Genomic DNA, 27177 nt, shown 5'->3' with positions numbered 1-27177 from the left:
AGCGGAAATTTTGAGTAGTTCAGAGAACTAGCAAATACCATCTCTGACTGGCCCCACCCCCATCTATTCTCTGCTTCCTGAGTCCCAGCTGATTGGCTGGGTCTTCTTTTGTTGCCCTGCACAGGAGAACGGAGCTGGAAAGCAGGTTAGTGGGGTGGGGAGGGAATGGAGATTTTGCAGTATCCATCCCCTGCCACGCTCACCAAGCCACGCCCATCAAGCCACACCACACATACCAAGCCATGCCTACAGAACCGGTAGTAAAAAAATTTGAATCCCACCACTGGTTTGCATGTAGTATATAGTGTAGTTGGTTATGCAGCTTGCAAGACTTTTATCTACCTACATGTGTCTTCTATATATAGACTCAATATGATTGTAGAGTGTTTCTTTTTCCCTTGGACAGATGCATCTATAAGCAAGGCATCAAACATTGGTGCTCTTTAATTTCACTTTTTGGCTACATGTCCGGCTCTTCTTTGCTGCCTATCTACCTGTTATGGAAAAGGTAATCACACAGAAAAGCTGAATCAAGACAAGCAGCATTCAGAACTTGCTCTCAAAATAAAAGTTGTTAGCTGTTGTCCATATTTATTTAATTAAGACTTGAATCATATTTTCACAGAAACCAACAGGTTTATTATCTCGTTTATTCATTAAACATGAAACTCAGTCAACTGAACATTTAAAAATGTATTACAAATATCATTGACTGGTACTGATGGGTTGCTGCCAGCATCCTAGGTACCAACCTTGTCCTCGGAAGTTGTGGGAGCGGCATCACTTGAGACTTTCGATAAGAGATTGGACTGCCATTTGTCAGAAATAGTGTAGGGTCTCCTGCTTGGGCGGGAGGTTGGACTAGATGACCTACAAGGTCCCTTCCAATTCTGATTATCTGTTATTACCTGTTATCTGTTAACCAAGTAGCTTCTTGAAATATACAATCTTCCAAGCGGTGCAGTTTTTTTTACAATTCTGCTGGCATTGTTGCAGGAAGCTGCAACTTCTTAATGTATTTTGTAAAATTCTTGGACATGGTACCAAGCGCCCCAATGACAATGGGCATCACTGTTACATGTTTCATCCTTAATCGTGTGGTTTCGATGGCCAAGTCACAATATTTTGTGATTTTTTTCCAGTTCTTTTTCTTTGACTCTGACGTCTCCTGGAATAGCGATAGCAATAAATTGTATGCTTTGGTTTTCAACAACTGTGATATCTGGCATGTTGTGTTCCAAATGATGATCCATCTGTATTTGAAAGTCCCATAAGATCTTCACCGTCTCATTTTCGACAACTTTTTCCACTTTATGTTCCCATGACTTTTCGGATATAGGTAAGTCATATTTTTTCAATGACCAGTGGATTAATTTAGCAACTCGGTCCCATCTAGCTTTGTAATCAGTTTGCATGATTTTGCAGCACTCACATAGTAAGTGTGAAACAACTTTGTCATTGCAAAGTCAGCAGTTTGAATTGTTCAGTGGATTTTTGTATCTTTAGTTTGTAGTGCTTGTTCTTGAGCAGCAAGTATTAAACCCTCTGTTTCTTTCTTGATGGTTCCCATCTTAAGCCATGCCCATGTCGTTATCACATTTTCCTTCAGATGCTCAGACTGGATTTGGCATTTCTGCCTATCTATCGAGTCCTTAACGAATCTTAACGGATCTTAACAAATGTATCTTTCCTTTATGTATACTGAGAGTATTTACACCAAGACAAATTCCTTGTGTGTCCAATCACACTTGGCCAATAAAGTATTCTATTCTATTCTATTCTATTCTATTCTATTCTATTCTATTCTATTCCATTCCATTCTATTCCATTCCATTCCTTACCAAGGATTTGGGGTAGGTAGATGTGGATGCTTGATGGTGTTACACATATTCTTGCAGGATGGAAGCTGTTCTCAGTAAAGCTGCCTTTTGCAATTGACTAATGGCAAATTTGTCAATGCCAATGGTGTTCAAGTGGTGATCCGGTTGTTGCTGTTATTCTCATTATTATTAAATTTATATGCTACCCATCTCACTGTTCAGAGTGATCCTGAATGGCTTACAAGTAATTAAAATAGCAATAGAAACCAATTATAAATATGAGAACAATTAAAATTAGAGTATTAAATATAGGCTAAAACATATGTTTAAGTGGGAAGGGGGTGCTGCACCAACACCAACCGTCTCTAGCTTAAAATGTCTACATCGGGACTCAAGTCTTAAGGCTCTTATGTCTTCCTTTTGATGGATCATATTATTACAAGAGGTTTCAGTGGGTCATGAAAGTATTTTTTTTAAAAAGTCATTGAGACATCACTTCATGCTAATTAAGAATCTTTACAAAATCCTTAGGTTCCAACCTATAAACACTTGTTTTGAGATTAAGCTCTACTTTAGTTATGTATAGAACTGAGATACACATAGATCTTTGTATATGTGTAGCTCTATTTTATTTTTGCATGCTTCATTAGGCATGTAAGTTTATGAAAATATTTTTTGTAAGTAGTAAGCATTTGGTTTACACAAATACGTGATGGAGAATTACACATTGGTTGCACAGACCTGCATCTAAATTCTACTTGAAGTTTATTCAGTTGTGCTTTTAACCATAGAAAAGGCAGATGGAAGTCTGGATTAAGCACTAAAATTAAAAAGCTCTTCTAGTTGTCTACTTTTTATAATATAGGCCACAAGTGGGTATATAAAGGCCACCTCTATTTACCATCATGAGGTAGCATAATTATACTGGCACAGGAGTGTTTAGCAGTGGTTGTGATATTGGCAAATCTCCTAAACCTCTGAAACACATTAGCATTTGTCAACTATTGGTAAACTTGCTGGTATAACTAGATTTTGTAAATGTCCACATAGCAAGTTTTAATTAATTTTTCCTCCCCCCTTGGATTTTTTTTGAATGTGTGTCATGCTTGATCTTTGGATTTGTGACAGTGAATATTCAGAGAGAATATATACTACATATTTTATCTCCAGAATACTTTTCTTCTAGAGAGGATTAATAAAGCTCAGATTGATATTTGAGAATGAAAACAGCCCAAAGACACTGTTGAACTCGGAGGAGCATCACAGGATTGCATACTTCTGGAGACTACGTTTTTCCTTCGCTGGTAATCATGCTAGGCTTTTTGAAGAAGGAAATATAGGCAAAACAATGACTGATTTCTGCTTCTAAAATCAGAACCATGTCACACATAAAAGAATGAAGAAATCTCTAGCAGCAAAAAAAATACTGTTTTATACTCTTTTATTTCATAAAGGAAAAGTAAGAATAAAGATAAAGTTAAATTACCACAGAATTATACATTTCAGATAACAAAACAAGAAAAGTATTAAATTAGCTTTAATAATTCTCCTGTTATATGATATTGAAATATTTAATTTTCAGGTAAATTTTAGGGATTTTCTGGAAGTTACACTCCAAGGTACATGTTACAAAATCTTACATTGAGAAGAAAAAATATTCACAGATTAAGTGTCACATCCTTCGATTTGATAGACACTAAACAATAAATAAGTAAATGTATAGCTTAGTTGGCATTAAAGAAATATATGCAAGTGATTTAATTTCTGAGGGAAACCAAGAAGTTCTTTGAGGTACTACTTTGATGGTATATTCTTCTCTGTGATTTGCGGATTCAAAGTGTCTTCATGTTCATGACAAGGTTTTCTGACTTCATGTTTCTAATAGTACATCTAATTTAGTTTCTGCAACAGATGAAAATATTCACAAGTAAACATATGTCTGTCTGTCTGTCTGTCTGTCTGTCTGTCTATCTATCTATCTATCTATCTATCTCTTATGATAAATGCATCTGCCATAAATCAGAAAGGTGTTGATTATGCATTTTAATAATATGGGTAAGGCAGAAAAGATAACAGGTTTTTTTTCCACCATAGACAGACATGGCTCTCCTGTTATGGCTTAACAGATTACTGACAATCCTGAGACAGCAGAAATTTAAAAAATTGCTGCATTTTAACTACCTGAATTGGTTAAAAGCTTTCCAAGTTTGTTAATTTGAAATCTATTTACATGCATGATGCAATTCCATGACTGGGTGTGCACCCAGTCTATCAAGGACTGCTTGCAGAGTAACCTTGAATAACGCAGCTTCGCAGGTACTGACACAGGAAGAAGAGCAAATGTTGACACATTTCTCAATTCCCAGAAAACATGACTGAAAAGAAGACTCCAGACTAGAGGCAGTGGCACCGGTGGCTAAACTAAATGTATGAGCATTGGCACGCACCCGCCCCCCTACTTTTTGGGGATGTAGTTTCCAAGCGTAATTACACAGTCCGGAGGATCAAGGCGTGGTGGGCATGTCTTCTCTCCAATTTATGTTCCTAAAGAGGAAAATAATAATAAAAAAAAGGTGGTCTCCTTCGCTAACGGTAAAGCTAACCCGTCGCCCCCCCTCCCCCCTCCCCCCGCTTGGCACACGCGGGCGTCAAAGAGGGCAACAGCCAGGGCGCGAGCCAGGTGACACGCTTGAACGAGATAAATCCGGGGTAGCCGACGCGGGCGTGACAGGAGGGCGACAGTTTGAAAGCACCTTCGCGCGAGGGGGCGAGCAACTTCAGAGACGCGGAGTGCTCCTCCGCGTCCTCTTCCGACCGACTCCCCACACACTTGTTCCCCCCCCTCCCATCCCCTTTTGAGGCGCAGAGACACCAACACAGGGGAGGGCGAAGCGCACGACTCCCCCCCCCCATCCCACTCCCCGCCCCACTTTGGCCGGGGGACGGATCCGACCCACACACTGGCCACCCTCTTAGCTCCCAGCGGCAGACGGCTAAACCGAGGCGGGGTCACATGCTGGCCTTGTGGGTGGCCAGGCGCCGCCCAAACGACGACGACGACGACGACACGCTCCTCTCGGTTCTCGCACGAAATCGGGGCGACCTCCGTTCGTCGCTGAGGGAGCCGTGCCGCCGCCGCGCCTGACGGGCTTGAAGGGGGTGCTCGTGTGTGAGGTGGAAGGGGGGGTGTTGCACGTTCCCCTTCCCTCGCGCCAGCGGTAGCCCAAGGCCGAGCTGCCCGGATTGGCCGGGGAGGGCCGCGAGCTCCGCCCGCTGTAGCCGTGCTTGCCTGGCTTGGAGAGAGGGAGGGGAAGAAGAGCGGGGCTGCGCTCCCTAGTCTGGAGCGGGAGCCTGGCAGCGGCAGGAGCGGTGGCGGCGGCGGCTGCTAAGGAGCCGCCGGAGCCTGCTGGTCGGAGGAGTCAGCCCCGTTGCCTTCCGCCCCGGGTGCGCGAGGCAAGGAGAGTGGGCCCCGTCTCCACCGATCCATGACCATGGGCGACAAGAAGAGCCCGACCAGGTGAGGAGGAGGAGGAGGAGGAGGAGGAGGGAAAGAAGTCGGGGCGCTTTGGCGAAGCGGGCTTAAAACAGAGAGAGAGAGAGAGGGCTTCTCCTAAGATGGAGGGAGTGTGGAAAGGGAATAGAAAGGAGTATGCGCGGGTGCCAGCTAGAGCACCCACCTCCGCTTTATGCTCTGGGGAGGCGCTGCGTGTGGGGACTAGGCCACAGAGTGATAGTAGTGGTGGTGGTGGTGGTGGTAGTAGTAGTAGTGGTAGAGGAGGGGGCTTTTAAGATGGAGGAAGTGAGTAAGGAAGAGAGCCTTGTTTGTTTGCCTGCCTGCCTGCCTCCCTCCCAGCCAGGTACGGAAAACTCCTTTTTTCTCAATGGTGTTGGGTGGAGAAGAGGGGAAGCTGAAGTTCCTTGTGTGGTAAGACGTGGGGGGAGGCTGTATTCTGTGGCCAGGGTAGCTCTTAAGATGGAGGGAGTGTGTAAAAGCAAAGCGGAGAGCAAATGTTTGTGTTCCTCTGTGTGTGTGTGTGTGTGTGTGTGTGTCGGTGCCAGGGCTAATCTGGTGTTAGAGCAGCTATGGCGGCTCCTCACTCTCTTTTCACACACATACATCTCCTCACACTGACTTCTTCCAGACAAAGGGAGATTTAACAAGGTAAAAGAGACAGACAGACAGACAGACAGAGGGGGCGCATGGAGGGACACGCCTACAATCCTTTAAAGTACAATTAAGCTCCCCCTCCCCACCAAAAAAAGAGGGAGGGTTTCAAGCCCTCTCAGATGCCTTTCACCATCCTTTTCCCTTCCCTTCTAGATTCACTGGTACTCTGTGTTGAGTGAAAATCGATTGTCTTGGGATTGAAGATTGAGAGGAAATGTTATCCTTTCCTCTCTTACTCAGGGATATAGTAATGGGGGAAAGCAGAATATGTATCTGGTGAGAGTGAGGCACAGTGTGGTTCAGGTTTATCAATATTTTGCACCTCTTCCTGCTCCCTCTCCCTTTTACCTCTTTCCCATAAAAATGGGATTACTTTTTTAGCCAGAGGAAAAAAAAGAAACAGACAAGCAGAATGTAACATGAAATAGCCTTGTTTTATTATCTTGTTTCTAACACGTTTTATTTCTTCTTTCCTTCCTTACCCCTCTTCATATATATATACTTCTCAAGACCCAAAAGGCAAGCTAAACCTGTAGCTGATGAAGGTTTTTGGGATTGTAGCGTCTGCACCTTTAGAAACAGTGCTGAAGCCTTCAAATGCAGCATATGTGATGTCAGGAAAGGCACTTCTACAAGGTATATTAGTCATATTGAAATATCTCCATTCTTAATTGTAATAAAGTTGACTTGTTGATTTACCATAGTGATAGCAGCATGAAATAACTGGAAGAGAAAGGTGTTTAAACTTGGTATTTTGTGTTGTGACCTTTCAATAAAATTGAATATTTGTAAAGGTATAATATTTGATATTGTTAATAATATGACCTGTTTATACATCAAAAGTTATTGAGTATTTCTTGGGACATTTAGATATAATTGGAAGCTTGGGTTTTTCTGTGACATTTTGGTTTCAGGAATGCTGCTGAATAAAATAAGAGATGCTAAGAGAAAGAAGCATTAACAACTTCAATTTATCAATATATTTGGATGTGATATTGTATGGTACAGTAAGAAGAGTATAAATATAGAATAGAATAGAATGTTTTATTGGCCAAATGTGATTGGACACACAAGGAATTTGTCTTTGGTGCATAAGCTCTCAGTGTACATAAAAGCTATAAGTGATAAATCAAAAACATTCAGATTTGTGTATATTTTAAGTATACTGGATGTTCTATGTGAAATACCAGAGCTTAGTAGAAAGCCTGTGTTGTCCAGAATAGTATAAAGTATAAATACTAGATAAAAGATAAAAGTATATATTTTCAGCAGTGCTGAAGAAATTACAATAGATTTATGAGAACTTGGGGTATCCTTTCTCATATTCTGATTGTTATCCAGATTGTTGGAAATTCTTTGAAAAGTCTAAAGCTGTTACTGATATTTCTTTCAGGTAATTAAGTTTAGAAGTTACCTATTCTGTATACTCACAGGGTTTTTTATGATGAAAGTATTTGCATATGTTGTTGCAGACTTATGTTAATTATTTCTATAGAAATAGTTGTTTGTGTGAAGTTTAAACTTTTAGGCAGTAGATTATTTGTGGAGTTAAGTGACTTGGAACAGTTCAGAATGTGTTCACAATATTTGGATATTTAATCAAACAAAATCCTTCTACATGTGTGAAAACTTTGTGACACGTGGTCTTTTTTTGATGTCTTCTGAATACATTCCTGTAGATAACGACTTTATCTTTGCAAGTCTTATACTTTTCTAAACAGAACTGATTTAACCTTGTGAGAGTAAGTATAGTAAAGAGACAATACTGTCTGAATCCACCTGTAGCTCGTTTTCAAACCTGTTGATACTCATTTGTTCCTTTATTAAAATATTTTTTAGATTTTACTCTGCATTTATTGGGGACAGACAACCAGCTTTTGGATAGATATAGTCTGTTTTTGTATTTGCACTGAGCATGATCAAGATCTCTCTTCCAATCAAGAAAATCACCTTTGTACCACATGTCACAAGTTGTATGGGTCTATCTTTTAGCTTTAGCTGCTATAAAGGAGGCTGGAAAGCTATTACTTCCAAATACAATTATTTTCTTATTCTCTACTCCCACCCTGCTTTGGTATATTGTTTCAGTTGTGATATGATATTACTTGGTTCTTCGTGATAAATTCTTAGCCACCCTCACCTCTTCTGCCTCTTTCACACATTCCTTTCAGGGCTGTGGAAGAGCTCACTGAGAAGAACAGGAGTTTTCATAAGTTTGGTCTAGTTGAGTTTGTCTCATGTCAACTAATTCCCCAGTAATTAGGAGTGTGTTTTTTGATACACAGAACAATTGACTAGGGAATGAATATTTTTTTAAAATAAATCTACCATGTATAGCTGTTCATCTCACAACAGAGGATTTTGGATGACATACAACAATAAAATAAAACATATAATCATTATTAAAATATGATTCTTAAAAAATCATTCTTAAAAATGCAAACCATCAGATATAGGAAAGATTATAAATGAATAAAAGAGCCATCTAAAAATACCGCCAGTCCCCCTGGACCTCCATCCTGATGACAAAGGCAGGTCTTGAGGGACTAGGGAACATTAGCAGGATGAAGCTAACCTTACTTTGGGGATGGTGGGGAGAAGATTTCAGAGGCAGACCCTACAACAGAGAGAGCCCACCTCCTGGGACCATCAAATGTAAGTCCCTAGCAGATGGGACACAAAGCATACCATCTCTGCCAAATCTACTGGCACAGGCAGATGTAATTGTGGAGAATCCGTTCCTCAGGTAACCTAGATGAATATAATTCAGATAAATACAATCTATAATAAGATAGTGTTTATTAGGGGCAATATCGAACACCCTTTGGATTAGTTAAATGAATCATTTGTTCAGGTTAGAGAATTCATATGAAATACTTACCCCCTCATGCCAAGACCTATTTCAGTGTGCTTAGCATATAGGACTACTGTCTAAACTTTCTCCATAGTTTTTTTGGAATGTACTGTTTTGTGTTTATTTTATGTTGGTAATCAATTATGAGTTGTCTGTGTATTAGATATATAGTGTTTGAGAGCAATAATTGTAAGCCCTTTCTATAGGGCTGGGCAGACTTTATTATGGAGATTTCATTCCCATGAGCAATTACATTTATGAAGTAAAACAAACTTCAAGCCCTCCCATATTACAGATGATGAAACGTTTCCCTGTAGAATGCAGAAGCTGATCACCACATCTGTATAACTAAATTCCAAGACCTCTATGTGTCTTTATTAGTTTTAAGATAACATAATTATTTATATTGATACTCATGATGTTTTATATAATTTTAACTATCATAGAGTGAAACTGAATATGTCAAACAGTTTAAATAACAGTATACATCTGAACTTTAGATATGAGTTTTTGGTTGTGGCTCGGAATGATGAGTTACTGTATATGACGCAAGTTGTTTTCTAGGGGAATTTTTAATTTTTTTTAATAGACACTTGAAGTACAAAAATGCCACACTTGTTGATTATTACTCAGAATATTTACATCTAATGCAACAGTTGGTTTGCATGTTTTCATACAGAAAAGTTGCCTGTTAAGATAATTTAAAATCTAATTCAGCCTCTTTGTATTAATAGCAATCTTTAACAAATTGAGTGATATTACTGAGAGAGAGGAAATTTAGAATTGTGAAATTGGATTGATGCAGACAGACTTTTCTATCCTCCCCCCCTTCCCCCACCCCCAAGATTATACAGGCAAGTTAACATGACTTTATGTATTTGATTAGTGACCGGTCTTTCTTACAGACACCTCAAATAGTATGCATAGAATTCCCTTCTTGCACCTGTGCCTCCACACACGCCCCTCCCCCCACCACCACTTGTTGATTATGCTGGAATTTTAGAAATCCCTGAAGATTGGATAGTGATATTGTCCATTAATTGAGCTATTTTGAGAAGATGCCTTGTGTAGCATTGCATAGCATTTAGAGGAAGAGGGGTGTACAAGGATATTTTGTGAATAAGGGGTGGACAAATGGCTTGTACCTAAATCTGAATTGAAGTTAGAGTTACTGTTTGTATCGGGTAGTAGCAGGATATATGAATTAGAGCAGTCTTTCTTACACTGTAATGTTTTGTTGTGTTTTACACTCCTTTAACAATAAGGAATTAATGCAGGCCACATATTGTAAATCAGATCAGTTACGTATTGGTTTACTATAGTTTTATGTAGTTTTGTATGTTTATAGATTTTGAACTGAGTTATGAGAGTTAGTTTTCTGTTACTTTTGATATGTTGATGTGTTGGTATTTATGAGTAAAAGTGAAAGCGTTGCTTGTTTTTTTTAACTTAGGAAATTCTGCAATGTTCTAATAAGATAAAATAAGGATTAAAATAAGGATTTCTATTGATATGGGAAGGGAATATAATCATAAGTTACATCTCTACAAGTTTTTGATCATCTTATGCACTTTAAATATAAAACATTTAAATACTTCCATTCAAATATGTAAACATGTTATTAATCTAAAATCAAAGATAAATTTTACATTTTCATTGTATTTTTAAAATATACAGTACAACAGCAGTGATATATCAAAATGTTAGTGTTTGTCTTTATGAGAATAATTGTGAATGGAATTTGTAATCTATACTAAGTGATGCAGTCATAAAGCACAATGTCACATGACTGCATTGCTTAGTGATGGCAATCCCAGACTCCCTGTTGTTGTTATTAAGCAAATTCTGTCAGTTATTACTTGAGGACCCACCCCAGTATAAGCCATTTTGAGCTTTGTTCCCTCCTAGTTCTAAGCCTTGATAAGTAAGGGGCTTCCTCCTCTTCAGTTCACCCATCCACCTATCAACTCCCAATCTCTGTCTTTGGCCATCCTCTATTCTGCCTTGAAGCGCAGCAAAGCCGCACACACTCCTGGAAGCCTCAGCTACCCTAGCCCATCCCAGCCGTATGGCACAAAGCCCTAGCTGCCCCAACAGTCGAGTGTAAAGCAGTATCCTGGGAAGCTTCAACAGTACAGTACAAAACTGCTGCAACCTGGGAAGCCTCCACAGTATGGTGCAAATTTGCAACACTCTGGGATGCCCCAATAGCAAATGCCCTGGGAAGCCCTAGCCCAGTACTAACTGCAGTTGCCCTTGCCACCCTGAACACCAAGGTCTCTGCTGCCTTGGGCTTCACTGCCCCAACTGACCTTTGATATCTTCTTGCTTCTGCAACTTGATGAGGCATGCCTTCCCTGGCTCTTCACAAGGGCCATCTTCTCCAGGTCTTGCAAAAAACAATCATGTTCAACCTTAAGAAAGCCTCATATGAAGAGGTCCCTTTTTCATGTCCCTTCTAGCCAGGTTTCTTCTTTCATGCTAGCAACATGGGTCCTTCTTTTGTGTACCTGCCCTTTTTAGGGAAGGTGCATGAAAGAAAAACCCTTACCTGCGCCAGTGCCAAAGAAAGATTCTTCTAGCCAGGCCCTTCTTTCACGCTGGCAGCTAGGGCCTTCTTTTGTGCACCTGCTTTCCAAAACCTGATGAGAAAGGTACATGGAATTTAAATAAGGCACTTGCAATATAGAAAAGGGCTGGGCACAGTCTTAGGAAGAAGACCCGGGAAACCAGCAGTTGCTTCACAAAGAGGGAGGCCAGGCATGTCTTGTCAGCTGTGCCAGGAAGAAAATGGTAAAGGACAGCTGAGAGCAGCAAGGCCTGCAAGGGCCACAGAGCCCATGAATGCAGAACATGCAGGCTTCCAAGATCAGCAAGCACAGGGCAGCCAATGGATCATATATGTGGGAAAAGATAGGCAAGTGGGAAGAGTTGAAGTACCCCACCCCAAATTTTCACCCCATGATCGTGGAGGCTTCAGGGATCTATTCCAAATCCCTCTTCAGAGCCACCATAACCTCAAATTGTCATTAAATGAATGGTTGTGATTGAGGATTATCTGTTAGCAAGTGGAAAAAGGAAAGCATCCTTGTTTCATAACTGTTTTAAGTAATATTGCAGTAGAAGTTACTCCATTACATTGTAGTATAAGTAGTGTATTAGGTTTCACAATCAAGAATGTAAAGAAAATTAGAGCAAGTTAAAAATTGAAAAAGGTAATGGAAACACAAGAGTTGAAAAGCATTGGAGACATTATGGTTTACTATTTTAGACTTTCACCTTGTTTTTTGAAGCTTGAAAATACAGTATTGTAAAAATACTTGAAATTTCTGAAGTTTTAGAAGTTAGCATGTGTATAATATAAGTTAAGAACTATATTGGATTTTCAAACTTCCAACAATTTTTAAAGCTCTATATTTTAAAAATATTATGTAATACTGAATGATCTAGTTCATGTGTTTGTGAGATAGCAAAGAATGTGGTATGTGCAAGGAACAGCTCTTACTTAGTTTTGACTTTTAGATATAACTTCTGTTAATATTGTTTGGCACTTGAGTAGATAATAGTAACATTTTTATTATGAAAACTTGTGTTTTGTTTATCTCTTTTAACAGTTTGTATGTTTCAGTGTTCTTAACTAATTTCAACTATGTCTAGAGAGATAAGAGTACTTGGGGAATGTGGAGAGTTGACTAACAATAAGTGACCAAGCTGGGAAAAATAGGGAGGGGGGGGAAACAAACTTGTTATACATTTCCCCTATCACTTCCTATCATAGTTTCTGGATTCCCCTTCCATCTGCTGAACCATATTGTACTGCTAGACATTTCTCCTTGCAAACTAACATTGAATTAACAATATTTAAGTTGGCTGGATTTAGTTATTGTTTGCAAATAATATTTTTCTATCATGCTGCTACAACTAGGAAATGTTTTTTCTTTGTACTTACGTATTTGTTTATACACATACTAAATTTAATAGCAGTTTGTTTTGAATAAATTGTTTTAATGCAGTATTTTTATACTTGTATTATGCTTTGAAAATGTAACCTTGAGCATAAGCAGTATAACACAGCGAATTAAAATCGTTATTAGCACTGATTGTAGCATACCTGGAGATATGTGTGTAAAGTGTATATTTTTAATTGGCTATTGCATAGTATTTTGACAAGTCCCATATGCTGGTTTCAAAGTACAAGATAAAATTAATAATCCTGCTGATTTAGATAGTTTCATCATTATGTAGTATAAGAAACAATGGCGACACTTCTCCAGAACCTTAGAGGACAAATTCGTTAATTGAGATCAGGCTAGGAAAAAAAGGAGACACTGAATGGCTATTTGTTCATCACATACCTCCTTCTTGTTCTCTGAATCTTGAAGGCAGAATGCTTCCCAGCAGATGCTTTAGCTTCAGGAGTTAAGAAACTATCCACCTGAAGCCATTCAGCTAATCTCCACTGATAACTCAGAAAGCAGCAGCTGATGACATTGTTCAAAATGAAACATCAACTCAGTATGTGTCACAGGATTGTTGTATAATTATCTACAATTTATTATAGAGGAGAACAATTTATTTTAAGGCAGGTATATTTTACAGGTGAGGGATAAATTAAGTAGTGTTATTTATAGGTTAAAAAAATAAAAGTTTGAGAAAGATGGGAGAAATAAGTATATAAATATAAGCTTTTCCATATTGATATTATTGTTTTTTTATTGTGGTCTTCAATTTGTCATAGAAAAACTAGTAGTCCTTGACCCCAAAGAAACCTTCATGCTCTTTTTTTAAGTGGACTTATTACTTTTAGATTTAGTTATAGATAACTAATCTATATTTAGTATAGCAATCATGAAAATAAATTTTCAGTGGAATTAAAATTAGCATAATGGAAAAGCCTGTGAATTAAAATTTTGCATTTTTAAGAAGTAAACTTTAGTCAAGAATTCATCAGGCACAAAGGATTATACAAATCAAGTTGCAGTTCGAAAGATTTATTGCTTAAGCCTATGCACAAGCATCTAGTCAAATAAAGTTCAATACTAAATTGGCTCTAAGTAAGAGTCAATGGAATTCAAGAGGTTGAACTTGGACCATTTATAGTAACACAACAATTCTAAGCTGATGATGTGCTTAATTCCTCCCCCAGCTCCAACTGCTCTTCTACAAATTAAGACTACCGTGTTTCTCATATAATAAGGCCGGGTCTTATTTTTTTTTGAGCCCCGAAAAAATGGCTAGGCTGTCTTTTCGGGGGTGACTTAATTCCCCCCCCCTTGCATCTTCGGGTGGGCGGGCAGTGATGGCTTGGATGTTGACCTTGGCATTGGTGGGGCACTTCATATCAGGGTCAACGCAGGCAGCACCATATCCGGGTGTGCAACAAAAGTACTTCCTAACTGCAAGCCCCCCCACCATTCCCCCCCATTTTGCATGTTTTAATATAGGCCTTAATTTGGGGGGAGGGGCTTAATTTCATTTCATGCCTATAAAACATGCTGGGACTTCCTATTGGGGGAGGCCATATTGTTGGAAAAACGGTATTTATGTTGCATTCTTTGTAGATTTAATTTTTTTATTTTTTAAAAAACAAGCTAAAGTATAAGCATATTTTCTTCATGTTTCTTTCACATGAGAGCATGTTTCCACAACCTAAATAAAACAAAAATCTTCCATCTCCTGGATGCTATCCCTTTGTCTTAATCATAAAGTGCCTTTTATATAAGAAATATTTTTCCTAACTATTTATCATGATTTGTTATGGGAACATTTTTGAAGAGGAAGAAAACATACTATTTTTTTTTCAGATTTTTATAACATCTAAAAGTGCTGCACAACCTACCCAATGCTCTTAATAGTATAAAGTGTTGGTTTTGAAAATGTCTCCTTCAGATAATGATACAAGTATTTCAAAATGTTCCTAGAAGTTGTTCTCTTCTATGCTTATATTTACTCTGAATTGCATAGGTAAATAACTATTACACCATTGCTTTTTGGAATAAGCAGTATAATATACAATTGAGAAGAGGAGTGAGAACTAATGAGAAAAAGCAAATTAAAGGCAGAAAATAACAGAAAAGAGAATAAAGTTACATTGAGTTTACATCTCCCAATATCTTTGCATCCTTGCTTCCACCATATCTGTTCATACCCCTCCCTCCTCCCTCTGTGTGTGTGTGTGTGTGTGTGATTCCATTCAACCATACCCTTTTCAATCTTCCTCTTCTCAGCTCCCCCTTTCCCCCCATGTTTTTGATATATAACTATTGTTTATCAATATGTTACTATATCTTTGGAAAATCTAAATAGAATTTCAAGTGATTTTTTTAATAGGAAGAAGAAACCAGCCATGTGACTTGAAAGCAGTAGTCTTAGACTACGTCATTTGATTGGAAAACTATTTGTTTTTATTTAAGCTTAGTTGTTATAGGTCTTTTTTTCCCCACTTACAATTGATGAACCTCAATAATCTACTTCATGAGCTTATATAGTGGTTCTATATGTCATTGGGTCTCTTGAAAAATATAGGAAAAGTATATATTTCTTCCAAACTAGGATTTTTTTATTTATGGTAGAATGTCATAGGTTAGGTATGCAGGTTCCACTCACCTATACTAGATAACAGTTTTGCAATATACAACAAATAAAAGCCATTCCAATTTTAAAAGAAGGCATATTTTAGAAAACAATTGGCCTGAATTTTTCTGAATAAAAAACAAAATTATAAATTTAATGTTTACCAGAATAGCTGAGAAAAAAAATTGATGTGGCTGGGAAATTGTAATATAGAAACTTGATTATATGATTGTGTGCTTGCTATATTATCTCAAACTTACTTAGCAAATACATTCATATATAATATGTGATATTTCAAAGTAAGTTTTTTAGAGTAAAAAGAAAATTCTGATATGAATCAACAAAGTCTCCCTAGAAAGTTGTTCAGAAAGCATTCCTTTGAATATTAGAAAACAGTTCATTAGTGCAAATACTTTTCTTATATAAAGCATCCAGAGTTGTGTGGAGTTGAACATTCTTTAAATACAAATAAACCAATAAAGATGGGGAAAGGCAAAGACTCTCCAGCCATGGCCTTCACTTGCCTATCAGGCAATAGCCATAAGTCCAGGAAAATATTTGTTAATTTGTTTGCTAGCTATCTCTTCAAGAACCAGTGAGACCTCAGTGTACAAATAAAAACTTGATCTTGCTTGGGTTCAGTTTCAGCCTGTTTCTTCGCAACTAGACCCTAATAGTCTCCACACCTGGAACAAAGGTTTTGACTGTATCTCTAGTATCCTGGGATCATAAGAGTATTTTGATGATGCTGTACTCTGAATCTACAGATGTCCTCTCCCAGAGGCTATATGGAGATGTTTTAACATAGAGCAAAGAGAATTGAACTATAGAGAAACATATTGGAGGCCATTGAACTATCTTTTCTGTCCTATAATTATTTTCTGGAACCACTAACTTGAAGGAGTGAAACCTCTGAAGCACGGTGCCCCAATCCCCTACCTCTGTAAGTGTCATGAAGAGTTCCATGTTTGATAATAACAAAGGCTACCAAGGGTTCTGAAAAGAACAAAAGGGACATATATCTCCCAAGTTTTGACAGACACAATCTATTATCATGATGCTGCATCTCTTTAATGCACAAACCTGAACCCTGATTAAAAAGTATTCGGATAACCTCTAGGATACTTTTTAGTTGTCTTCCATCATCAGTACAAGTATCCTTGACTTACAATCATTCATTTAACAATGGTTTGAATGAAAGGGATGCACACACATCCCTAACAGTCATGTGATTGTGGTGTTTGTTCATACTTTCGACTAATTGCCAAGTGCCCCTCAAGGTTGCAGGGTGCTCCTACCAGCTGAGGGGAATCCTCCCTGTGGGTTGATTGATATAGTTCCGTGCCAAAGGATTTTAGTTCTGTTCCTGTTTGCATGGAACTGAGATCCTTCATGCCTAATTGCACAGAACTGTAATCCTTTGGCAGGGAGCACTTTCAGCCAGCCTTCAGAGATCAGAGGGATTCCCCCTTGGATTTTGTCAGGAAGAATTTTCAGTTCCTGAGGAGAAAAGTGCTATTGTGTGGCCTGTGCCAGGCCTCCCAGGGTTTTCCCTACCCCACTAAGGCACCCCATACTTTTTACCTGGGATTTCATCTGCTTAACAACCTGTGAGATCATTTACCAACCACAACTGGGAGTTTCAAGATTGCAATCACATGATGTCTTGCCTAATGACTGGGTCTCAACTGTGATTATAAGTCAAGGACTATTTGTATTCCTTAAAAGGGGAAAGTTGTTCACAGGGTAATATTTGTCTAACACAGCAGGGTCCAGGAATGTCTTTTAAGGAGCAGACATAATACAACCTCTTTCAGAGCATTACCCCCACCCACAATAACACATTGATTATTTTCTCAGTCCTGCTGACTGCATCACACAGTTTCCCACAAGTGAGAGGAGCATAGATATTGTTCGCAAGTGCTGGAAGACATAGTAGCAAGTACCCTATTGCTTCATGAGTCTGCTGGTCAAAAGGAACTGCATAAGACGTGACAAAACATTGTCCCAATTTCTATCAAGAAATCTACCATGAAGAGTCGGACACTGATGAATCTCAGTTACTTTTTTATCAAAGCTCTGTGCAAAATGGTTGGAGCTGCCAGGGAGGAAATCTACCAATAACTCTGCCCCATTCTAAACAAGTTAACCGACAGCCTTTTGGTGCAATAAGGGGAAAAATATAAGAGCATTTCACTTTTCCTACTGCCATGATGTAGGCTGAAATTTAAGTTTATATATGTGCTAGTGCATGCTTGTTTCAAGTCTTTCTCTAGCAGAGATCCAGGCATCACTTTTGCCACCTCCCAAAAGTTCTCAGTGAATGAAGGATTAAACTGGGATTGAGGAATAGAGAAAGCCAGAAAGTAGGACAATAAGCTGATTTGGGGAAAAAAATGACTTATTGGATATTCCAAGGGATTTAAATACTTAAAATATTTAGGACACATACATTATTAGGTCTGAGCTATGCTTTTCTCTGAGTAATAGATTCTCAGCTTGTTGGTGCTGGTTTGAGCATTGACATCGGGTAGCATCACATTAATAACAGGAAGGGCCTTTTATTAGCTTTGAAAAGTCAGATGGTCCTCATTTTCTGGAGGCAGAGAGTTAACATTTGTAAACTTTCTACTTGCAATCCTAAGGATAGACTACTGCAATTATTATTCATGTGGTAGCTCTGGAAAACAAATTGGTAATAGAAACTAACTGAATAGCCTTTGTTGTAACAATTGCATTGGTTACTGGCCACTTTCTGAGTTTTATTCAGTGTGAATATACAGCATATATACAAGCTTTTTTGGTTATTAATTTGACAATGTTGTTGCCCATTCAGTCATGTCCGACTTGGTGATTCTATGGTTTCAGGTTTTTCTGCGTCTTCTGATCTTGCACTACTTCTTTCAGTTGTTCTGTGCTCTGGCTAGTGTCAGTTTTGATGATGTCCAGCCATTGTATTCTTTGGTGGCCTGGTTTCCTTTTATCACTAACTCTTCTAAACACAATTGTTTTCTCCAGTGAATTCCCCTGCATGATATGGCCAAAGTAAGTGAGACTTAGTTTCATGATTTTCCCTTCTAGTGACATGTCTGATGCTATGCACTCCAGAACTTGCTTGTTAGTCACTTTCACATCCAAGGAATACGCAGGAATCTTCTCCAGCACCACAGATCAAATGAATTGGGTTTTTTTTCCTGTCTTGCTTTTTTAAGATCCAACGTTCACAACCATAGGTAGCTATAGGGAGCACTAAGACTGGACTAACCTACATTTGGTTGCCAGGCTGATGTCCTTGCTTTTTCATATTTAGTTCATGTTTATCATTACTGTTTGACCCAGTGCATTTTATTTCTGAGCTGCATTCACTGGTTTGAGTGATCTGCAATCCTAGAAAAGTCATTTCCTCACCCCCATTCTATCTCTTCCCTGTCAATTTTTATTTTGATGTTTCCATTCCTTCGATGGTCATGAGTTTAGTTTTAATGTCCACAGAGAGATCAAAATTCTTTCTTCCTTGATTTTCTAGACCTTCCTTGGTTTCTGAGAGGAGAGTTATTGATTTATGTCCTTTCTTTTATTCAGGAGTTCAAAGTAGCACCTATAGTTCTCTCTTCTCCTATTTTTTCTCTCGCATAAACTGATGAGATAGTTTGAGTTGAGAAAGAAACATTGTCCACAGAGTCACGTAGTGTTGAAGATAGACTAGAACTTTTCTGCTATTAACTACTAATATTAACTATATTTACTACGGGGGTTTCTAACTCCTGGTCCGTGCAGTTGGGCTGTGCAAACAAGCAGAGCCCTATCCGCGGGATGCAGGCAGCACATGAGATCATGCCTCCTGCGGTCCATAGAAAAACCTCTCTCCATGGAACCAGTCCCTGGTAGCCAAAAGATTGGGGGCCACTACTTTACTATATAAGAACTTTGTCTATTTTATTTATAAACTTAGCATTTTGTTGGGAAGAAAACCAATTCTGTTTTTTCTGTCAATTCTGTTTTTTCTAGATCTAGAGCAGTTTACCATTGGAATTGAAGCTGCATACCTCAAATAATAGTTTAAGGAAAGTTAAACTGTTATTCTTAGTCAAGCTATTTAGACATTTTTTAAAATTGTTTGGAATCTCTTAATTGGGCTTTAATAGCTTGTTACTTGTATAAATATTTGTAAGTCATTCAGGGTGTTAAAAGGTAGATGTCATGTATAATTTTAAATGAATAAATGGCACAGCAAGAAAGCTTCAGGCTAGACGTGATCATGTTCCATATCTTAAAAGTCACTTTCCTTAATAGGTAAATACAAGATTTGGTGTGCCCAAAGCAATTTTTAACATAATTGTGTTCTGAGGCTATCATGCTTGATGATTTTATTAAAAGAATCTATTGCTTATTTTGAAGGGCATATATATGATATGTCACAGTGCTTAATTTAACATGTAGCATTTATGTAAACAGATTAATGTTTCTTGAATGTTGTGTAAATAGGGAACCCAATACTGATGGAAGTATTGTCCTCAGGCCTTACTTGGAAATATGTTTTGATGTAGTGAGATTTTAATTTTCATTGCTATGTCTTTAGAATAGGGATTTGACTCTTCACCACCATGCTGCTTCAAGATTCCAGCACTGGGATATGACTCCACCCTCTGATGTCATCGAGCTGAGTCTGCCACTATAAAAAGCCAACCTCTGCTGAGAGCCCCAGTTTTCTGACTCAGTTCTTCGACATTAGAGCTGGTGTCTCTGGATTTCTCTGGGTTAGCTAGAGCAGTCTGTACTGTAGCTTAAAAAGCAGGAATGCAACAAATACAACAGAATACACCAGGGCACCTCCCAATTCTTGTCCTTGAGATGCTTCCAAGACAGAGTATCAGGGTCCCATGTGTTGGTTATGACAGACAATATGGCCACCAACACCCATGTCAGCAGGCAGGGGGGACCACATCCAGGCCCTGATATAGGAAGCCGAAGGTCTGGGGAGGTGGGCAGAGAAGAACCTTCTGTCCCTCAGGGCAGACCACATCTCTGGGGTCAACAACTCCCAGGCCGACTGGCTGAGCTGAACTCAAGCCGACCACTTGGAGTGGAGCCTCCATCCATCCCTGTTCCAAGAGTTGTCCCTCATATTCGGACCCCCAGTGGTGGACCAATTCGCCACTCCCCAGAACACACAGGTAGGAAGGTTCTTCTCCAGGTTTCCGACACAGGGAGCAGAGGGGACCAATGCACTTCAGAGCAAGTGGCCTCCAAGTCTCCTCTATGTCTCCCCCCCTTCTGATAATTCCGCCATGCAGCCAGATGTTGGAGGAGAAGCGGAGCTAGTATTTCTGATGCTGCATTGGCCCAGGAGGCCCTGGTTTGCCGACCTGGTGAATCTGTCGACTCAGAGACCATGGAGAATCCCGGTCAACAGGATTTCACTCAGCCAAGTGGCCCTTCTACATCCGGAACCCCAGTGGTTCCAACTGGCTGCATGACGGTTGAGTGGCAATCATTGAGAGAATCCAATCTTTCTGACAGGGTCATTGAGACCATCCAGGAATCTTGTAAACCAACAACCAACCAACTTTACAATGCCACCTGGAAAAATTTTGTGGGTAGTGCTCTGAGAAGTCCCAGAAAGTTTCTTCAGCATCGGTCCCAGAGATGTTACAGTTTCTCCAGGACGGGTTGGACAAGGGGCTTGCACCAAACACTCTTCGCCGACAGGTGATGACCTTAGCATTGGTCCTGTCATGGGATAAGTATTCATCTCCCATCACCTCTCAGTCCATAGATTTTTGAAGGCAGCCGCTAATATGCATCATCCTGTTGTACATAGGTATTCCATTTGGGATCTCCCTAAAGTGCTTCAGGCCCTGATGGGTCCATCATTTGAACCCTTACGGATGGTGGGCCTTCGTCCCTTGACCCTCAAGGTGGCCTTCCTGGTGGCGATCACGTCGGCCAGGAGGGTTTCTGAGATGGTGGCCCTCTCTGTGAGGCACGATCTCTGTATTTTCCATGATAACCAGATAGTGTTGTATTTGGACCCTTCCTTTGTGCCAAAGATTAATTTTTGGTTCTATAGGGCACAAGACATTGTACTTCCTGACTTTTGTCCCAGGCCTCAACATGTGTTGGAACATAAGTGGCACACATTGGATGTGCAAAGGGTCCATATTTATATAAAACACACTGCTCCCTTTCGCAAAACGGAAGCAATGTTTGTGTCCTTCCAACCTGTCTCCTTGGGGTCTAAGGCTTCTTCTCCCATGTTGAGCAAATAGATCAAGGCATGTATTTCTACCTCCTATGAGCCCTTGGGCCTGCCAATTCCCAAGAAACTGAAAGCACACACTACTTAGAGCGCAGCGACTTCGGCGGCCTGGATTACCCAGGCACCTATCGAGATTTATAAGGCGGCTACCTGGACTTCGTCTTCTCCATTTATACGGCACTAGCGGATGGATTCCTTTGCCTCTGCAGAAGCAGTATTTGGACGAAGGGTACTCCAGAGGGTGGAGTCATATCCCAGTGCTGGACTCTCTTGCAGCGTGTTTAGAAAGGGTGTTCACTGGTAAGTCTACCAATGCTCCTTCTTAGAAATGTCCGAAGTATCTTGCAATTTTGTATGGAGAGTAAAGATCTGGGTGGCTGCTTCAGCATTACAAATGCCATGTTTCTGTCATTTATTTTGTGATTTCTTACTATTGTTGCTGCTGCTTGTATGATTATACACAATTCAAATGTGTTTTTGGTTGTCTTCTTTCTGGAGCTATGCTTCTTCCTTGTTTGATCTCATTCCAATATCGGGAATGAACATCTAGATTGATTCTTTGGCAATGGGCATCTCATATTTTTCAAGGTTTAATTGGATAAAAGAACACATATTGTACAATTAGAGTGAAATTGTCTTAAAAAGAACTCTATCAGTTCCCTTGAGTAAGGTATAACTGAAGTAAATATATGTAGGATTGCAGATTAATTATCAATTGGAACATGTATAGAAAGTGTTTCTTTTTAGAAATGCCAAGAGAACAACTGCTTTTTTGTCAATTATTCCCAAACAGGCAGGGACTAATTATATAAGGTTTATTGTTAAATGTAAAAATATTGCTGTATAAATTAAGTTCTGTTGTATTTCTAGGAAAAAAATGTAAATGCCCAAGGGGAAAGATTTTATTCTTAACTGACTGCCTGTGACTTCTGCACATAGCTATCAAAGGCATGTATATTCTCTGTGGTTATTTTGGTTGCTTATATAACTTGACTAAAGTGCAATGTAACACTCTTCAGAAACTGATTTCTGTGTTAGTACTTTCTCTTCCAGAGGTTCACTAGAATAGGCAATACTTTGGGAGACAGTAACCCTGTGTTAGGAGTCCATCAATACATACATTTGCCTTGAATGGGATACTTACTCAGAACATATTACTAGCAGAAAAGGTAAAAGCCTGGAAATGCTAATCTAGTATATTAGCTTTCTTGTATTATTACTGAGGCATTTTAACTCTCATTGGGAGCAACAAAGAAAAATATGTAAATAATTTGTAGTATGTATTATTTTGACAATACTTTTTGTTGTACATTAACAACTTTAAAATAAATTATTACTTCATCCTTGTAAAGCAGAAAGAAATGAAAAAGACTTACTTCTAATAAGCCATGCTGAATCATCTTGTCCACAATTCTCAATTAGATGCCAATGAGACATGATATTAATACTTTACCACCAATTGATATAAAAAGATAACCATCTCAGTTATTGAAGGTAATAATTGTGATTATACTAGTAGCCATTACTAGCCTTATCTTTAATGAATTTGTCTCACTTCTTTTTAAAAGTGCCCATGTGTATGTAGTAAACCTCATTACATCTTGTGATAACAATTGAAGTTTGTGTAATGTGAATAATTCTTTCCTTTCATACTTTCTTGAATATGCTGCTATTTAGTTTCATTCAATAATTCTAGGATCTAAAACTATGAAACATAAAATGATCAACATTTTTGCCTAATTCTTACATTTCTATAATTGCCTTTTCCACTTTTGGTATCCTAAACATCATTTTTGTATTAGGAGAGTGTACTAGCTCTCTCACATTGTTTTGAATCTCTTTTCCCAGAACTACAGTATGATGCCATTTTTCATTTTAATTTATTCCTATTGGGAAACAGCAACAGCATAACAGTGTTTTCATGAAGTTAACCTGCTGTTCAGCCAGAGTATTCAACCTTTAAAGCCCTACATGATACAGGGCTAAGTTATTTGTTGGACTACTTCTTCCAGATTATATCTGCCATCCCACCAGATCCAGCAAAAAAGGCATATCACAGGACCTGTCATGCAGGGAACTACATTTGGTGGGCTCTGGGTAGCAGGCCTTTTCTGCCATGGCATCCATATTATGGAACATTCTCCTGCATCCTTACCCCAAAGAGAAGCTGGTTCCGTATCTGTTGATTTTCCAGAAGTCCCTCAAAATAGCAATAGCACTTATATACCACTTCACAGTGCTTTTACAGCCCTCTCTCAGTGTACTGCCCCCAACAATCTGGGACCTCATTTTACTGACTGGAAGGCTGAGCTGGTGAGATTTGAACTGCCAAATTGCAGTCAGCCAGCAATTAGCAGAAGTAGCCTGCAGTACTGCATTCTAACCACCGCAGCTCTGGTGGGAATCAAGATTTTTTTATAAGAGGGAATTGCTTTTTATATGTTAATTGTTTTTAGTTTTCTTGTACATCACCCAGAGTCACTTGAGAGATGGGCGGCCATATAAATTTGACAAATAAACCAAGGTTCTACTGTGTTTCTCATATAATAAGGCCGGGTCTTTTTTTTTTTTTTTTTTTTTGAGCCCCGAAAAAATGGCTAGGTTGTCTTTTTTTGGGTGACTTAATTCCCCCCCTTGCATCCTCAGGCGGGCGGGTGGTCGTCGTAGGCTTGGGTTTCGGCCTCAGAGTTAGTGGGGCACTTTGTATAGGAAGAACTTCCGCTGCCATTGCTTTCCCTTCTGCCTATGCTGCCGCGGGGTTTGGAGCATCGACACAGCATTTGGTGCAGCCATGCGGGGCTGGTCAGGGCTCCTCCCTGCAACCGGAGACACTCAGCTTTAGGCGATCCTGTTGCTGCCTTCCCGGGCATCGTTCGAAGGCAAAGCCCATACTTTTAAAAATGACGTCCTACTATGACAAAGCCTCCCCCACCCGAGAGGGCAGCCCAACCCCACGTGGGGAGGTGACTTTCCCGGGGCTGCAGCGCAGGACCAGCCCACTCTGGGAGAAGTGCCCAGCCACCGTCCCTGCCTGGAGCCGGGCAGAGCGTGAAGAGCCTCACCTGGGTCACCCCATGCAGCTGACAGGCGGGCCCTCCTGCTGAGCGGCAGAGCTCTGGCCAATGCAGAGGGCGCCTCCCTGCCAGGCCCTCCATTCATTCTGCTTAGGCAGAGCCGGGAAAGCGAGCCGTGGGTGCATGCCTGCCTACCAAGTGAAAGAGCTGGGCCGACCTGAGCTTGGCTTCCTGAGTCCCTCCAGCCTGACCCCAAAGGGGCCACCGGGAGAGGCCGCCTGAAACAGTGATAGCGCCCACCCGTCCGCGGACAGGGAGGCAAAGCGACAGTAGCGCAGTTCCCCTGGCCAGCAAGTCCGGCGGAGGAAGCCTGCAGCCACCCATCCTTTCCTCCCCTTGCCCAGCCCATCCCCATCCCTGTGCATCTCCAAATGCACTGGCAGCTCCAAACGCAGCGGCAATGCTCCAAACACTGCAATGGCACAGGTGTCAGGCAGAGGTGCTCGCTCAGAGCTTGGCTCAGAGGACATGGGCCGTCACCTTGTTTTCCTGCCCGCGGACAGGTGGGCGCTCTTTCACTTGGCAAGCGGGTGTGCACCTGTGGCTTACTTCCCCAGCTCTGCCCAGCCCGCCCAGCTCCAGCGCGGCCCTGGGGGGAATGAGTGGAGGGCCCAACGGGGAGGTGCCCGCTGCCTTGGCCAGAGCTCCGCCGCTGGGCAGGAGGGCCCACCTGTCAGCTGCACGGGGCGCCCCAGGTGAGGTTCTTCACTCTCTGCCTGGTGCCAGGTGGGGACGGCAGCTGGGTGCTTCTCCTGGGGTGGGCCGGGAGCTCAAGAAGGTGTTGAATGGCCTGATTCATGAGGTCTTGCCTTGAAATGTCCTGAGAGACAGGACAGATAAAAAAAATTGTGTGGGGGGGTGGCATTAGGAAGTCCAATTGTAATCCTGACCTAATGGTGCTGAGCACACAGGAATCTGCTGTTGACTCTTCTCATTTGGAGGCAAAGAAGGCTAGGCAACCTCCGATGGGTGGGGAGAACAAGGGATTACTTAGAGTGACGGAAGCCACTTCCTCTGGCGACCGCTTGGCAGTGACCAAGGCCTTGCTGAGAATGGCCTGAAGAGAGAAGGATTGAAGACCAATGCAGAGGATGTCTGCTCTGGGCGAGAATCCTCTTCCTCTGAAAGATTTCGGTCAAAGGTCTCGCCCTCTTCATGTTCTGAACGAGAGGAGTAACTGTTCAGATGGTGAAGCCCTTTCCTCCTCATCAACCTCGTCCCATTCTTGTAGAGAAGAATGGACCCTGAGGCCTGTGTAAATCAGGATGATGAGGCAAGGAACTTATAGATTGAGAAGGGAGAAGGGCCTGAACCCTTTCCAGAGGTCGAAGGATTTGCTTGAAGCCTTCAGCCAATCCCTGCCTAATGGCCAGTGAGACAACATCTTGGATATCCCCTGGTCTATGCTCAAAGGTAGAGGCAGAAGGCCGAAGGCCCGCTGCTGTGGGAGTGAAGATAGCTTCAGGCCTAGATTGAGAAGAGGTTCGAGGCCTGGAGGGAGGGGGAGGAGCATAGGGCCCAGAAGCCTGTTGGAAATAAGGCCCAGATCTGCTTAGATCCTGAGGATCATATTGTACTGCAAAAGCCTCAGGAGACCAGGATGGAGGATGGAAAGGCTCACAGATAACTTCTCCTTCCCTGGGAGGGCTTGGCTGGGGCCCATGGGTATCACCTGAAACATGCTGTAGTTGCACTCTCTTCTCTTGAATAGTTCTGTTGAACTGCCTCTCTAGGGCTGCATGTCTGCGCTTCTCTGCCCTCAACTCAGCCTGAGTTGCCTTCTTAGGGGCTAGAGCCTTAGCTCTGATTTTAGCAGCCACTTCCCTCTGGACTGATTGGGTGTGTTGCCTACGTCTTTTTCTCTTATTGGGCTTAAGAGACCGTTCCACTGTGGGGGAAAGCTCTGCCTGACCCCTATCTTGCTCCATTTGAAGAATAAAGGCTCTTACGATGAAAAGAAACTGTGATTTTTTTGTATTAAGCCCCTTAGGGTATAAATTGGCCCTTGGGCTTACAAAATGGCTGCTCACCTCGTGGTGGAAGGCTTCAATCCAAGATGGCCACTGATTATGGGAAACAGGCTCCGAGATCGAAGAATCGCTCCTTAGGCTATAAAGAGCCCCGAGTGAAGTCAGCAAAGGAAAAGGCAGCCTCTGGCCACACGATCAGCTGGCTGACGCTGGTATCGGTTTTCCGATCGCTTTTTACGACCGCTCAAACCACAGGCATGGGGGAGGTCTACAGACGCTACCCAACTTGCCTGAACAGCACTCTGGCAACGCTGCTCCCAACGCTGCAAGAGAGAGGGAGCCCTGCTCTCCTGGGAGAGCAGCTGCCCAGTTCCTTTGGGGTAGTCTGGAGTGAGTTAGCAGCTTCCTCTAAATACTGTAGGTAGGGTAATACTTCATTATTATTTAACAAATTAGTTT

At 40.9% G+C, this 27177-nt stretch overlaps 1 protein-coding gene and 1 long non-coding RNA gene across 4 annotated transcripts in view; one reads left to right on the top strand and one right to left on the bottom strand.

Annotated features, from left to right (window-relative positions):
* Window positions 1-3244: 3244 nt before the first annotated feature.
* LOC113449626 (uncharacterized) lies at window positions 3245-4979 on the bottom strand. 3 transcript variants are annotated; one of them, XR_015741605.1, is made up of 3 exons: window positions 4842-4979; window positions 4268-4364; window positions 3245-3722 (listed from the first exon to the last, which is right to left on the bottom strand). It is a non-coding gene; the product is annotated as an uncharacterized LOC113449626 (long non-coding RNA). The 3 variants fall into 3 exon arrangements; XR_015741606.1 differs by having other exon boundaries at window positions 4780-4886; XR_015741604.1 differs by lacking the exon at window positions 4842-4979 and having other exon boundaries at window positions 4268-4764.
* A 219-nt stretch (window positions 4980-5198) lies between these two features.
* RYBP (RING1 and YY1 binding protein) overlaps window positions 5199-27177 on the top strand; it is a 60141-nt gene continuing 38162 nt past the window's right edge. The window contains exons 1-2 of the mRNA XM_026722427.2: window positions 5199-5337; window positions 6499-6624. Coding sequence (XP_026578212.1) covers window positions 5306-5337; window positions 6499-6624 — 158 coding nt within the window. The 5' untranslated portion in view covers window positions 5199-5305. The remainder of the gene's footprint in view (window positions 5338-6498; window positions 6625-27177) is intronic.

Source organism: Pseudonaja textilis, chromosome 2 (genome assembly GCF_049901715.1).
Source record: "Pseudonaja textilis isolate UNSWEBS1 chromosome 2, rPseTex1.2, whole genome shotgun sequence".
In the NCBI taxonomy this organism is placed as follows: Eukaryota; Metazoa; Chordata; class Lepidosauria; order Squamata; family Elapidae; genus Pseudonaja; species Pseudonaja textilis.
Note: the sequence above shows the minus strand (reverse complement) of the source record. Positions and strands in the feature narration are given on the sequence as shown.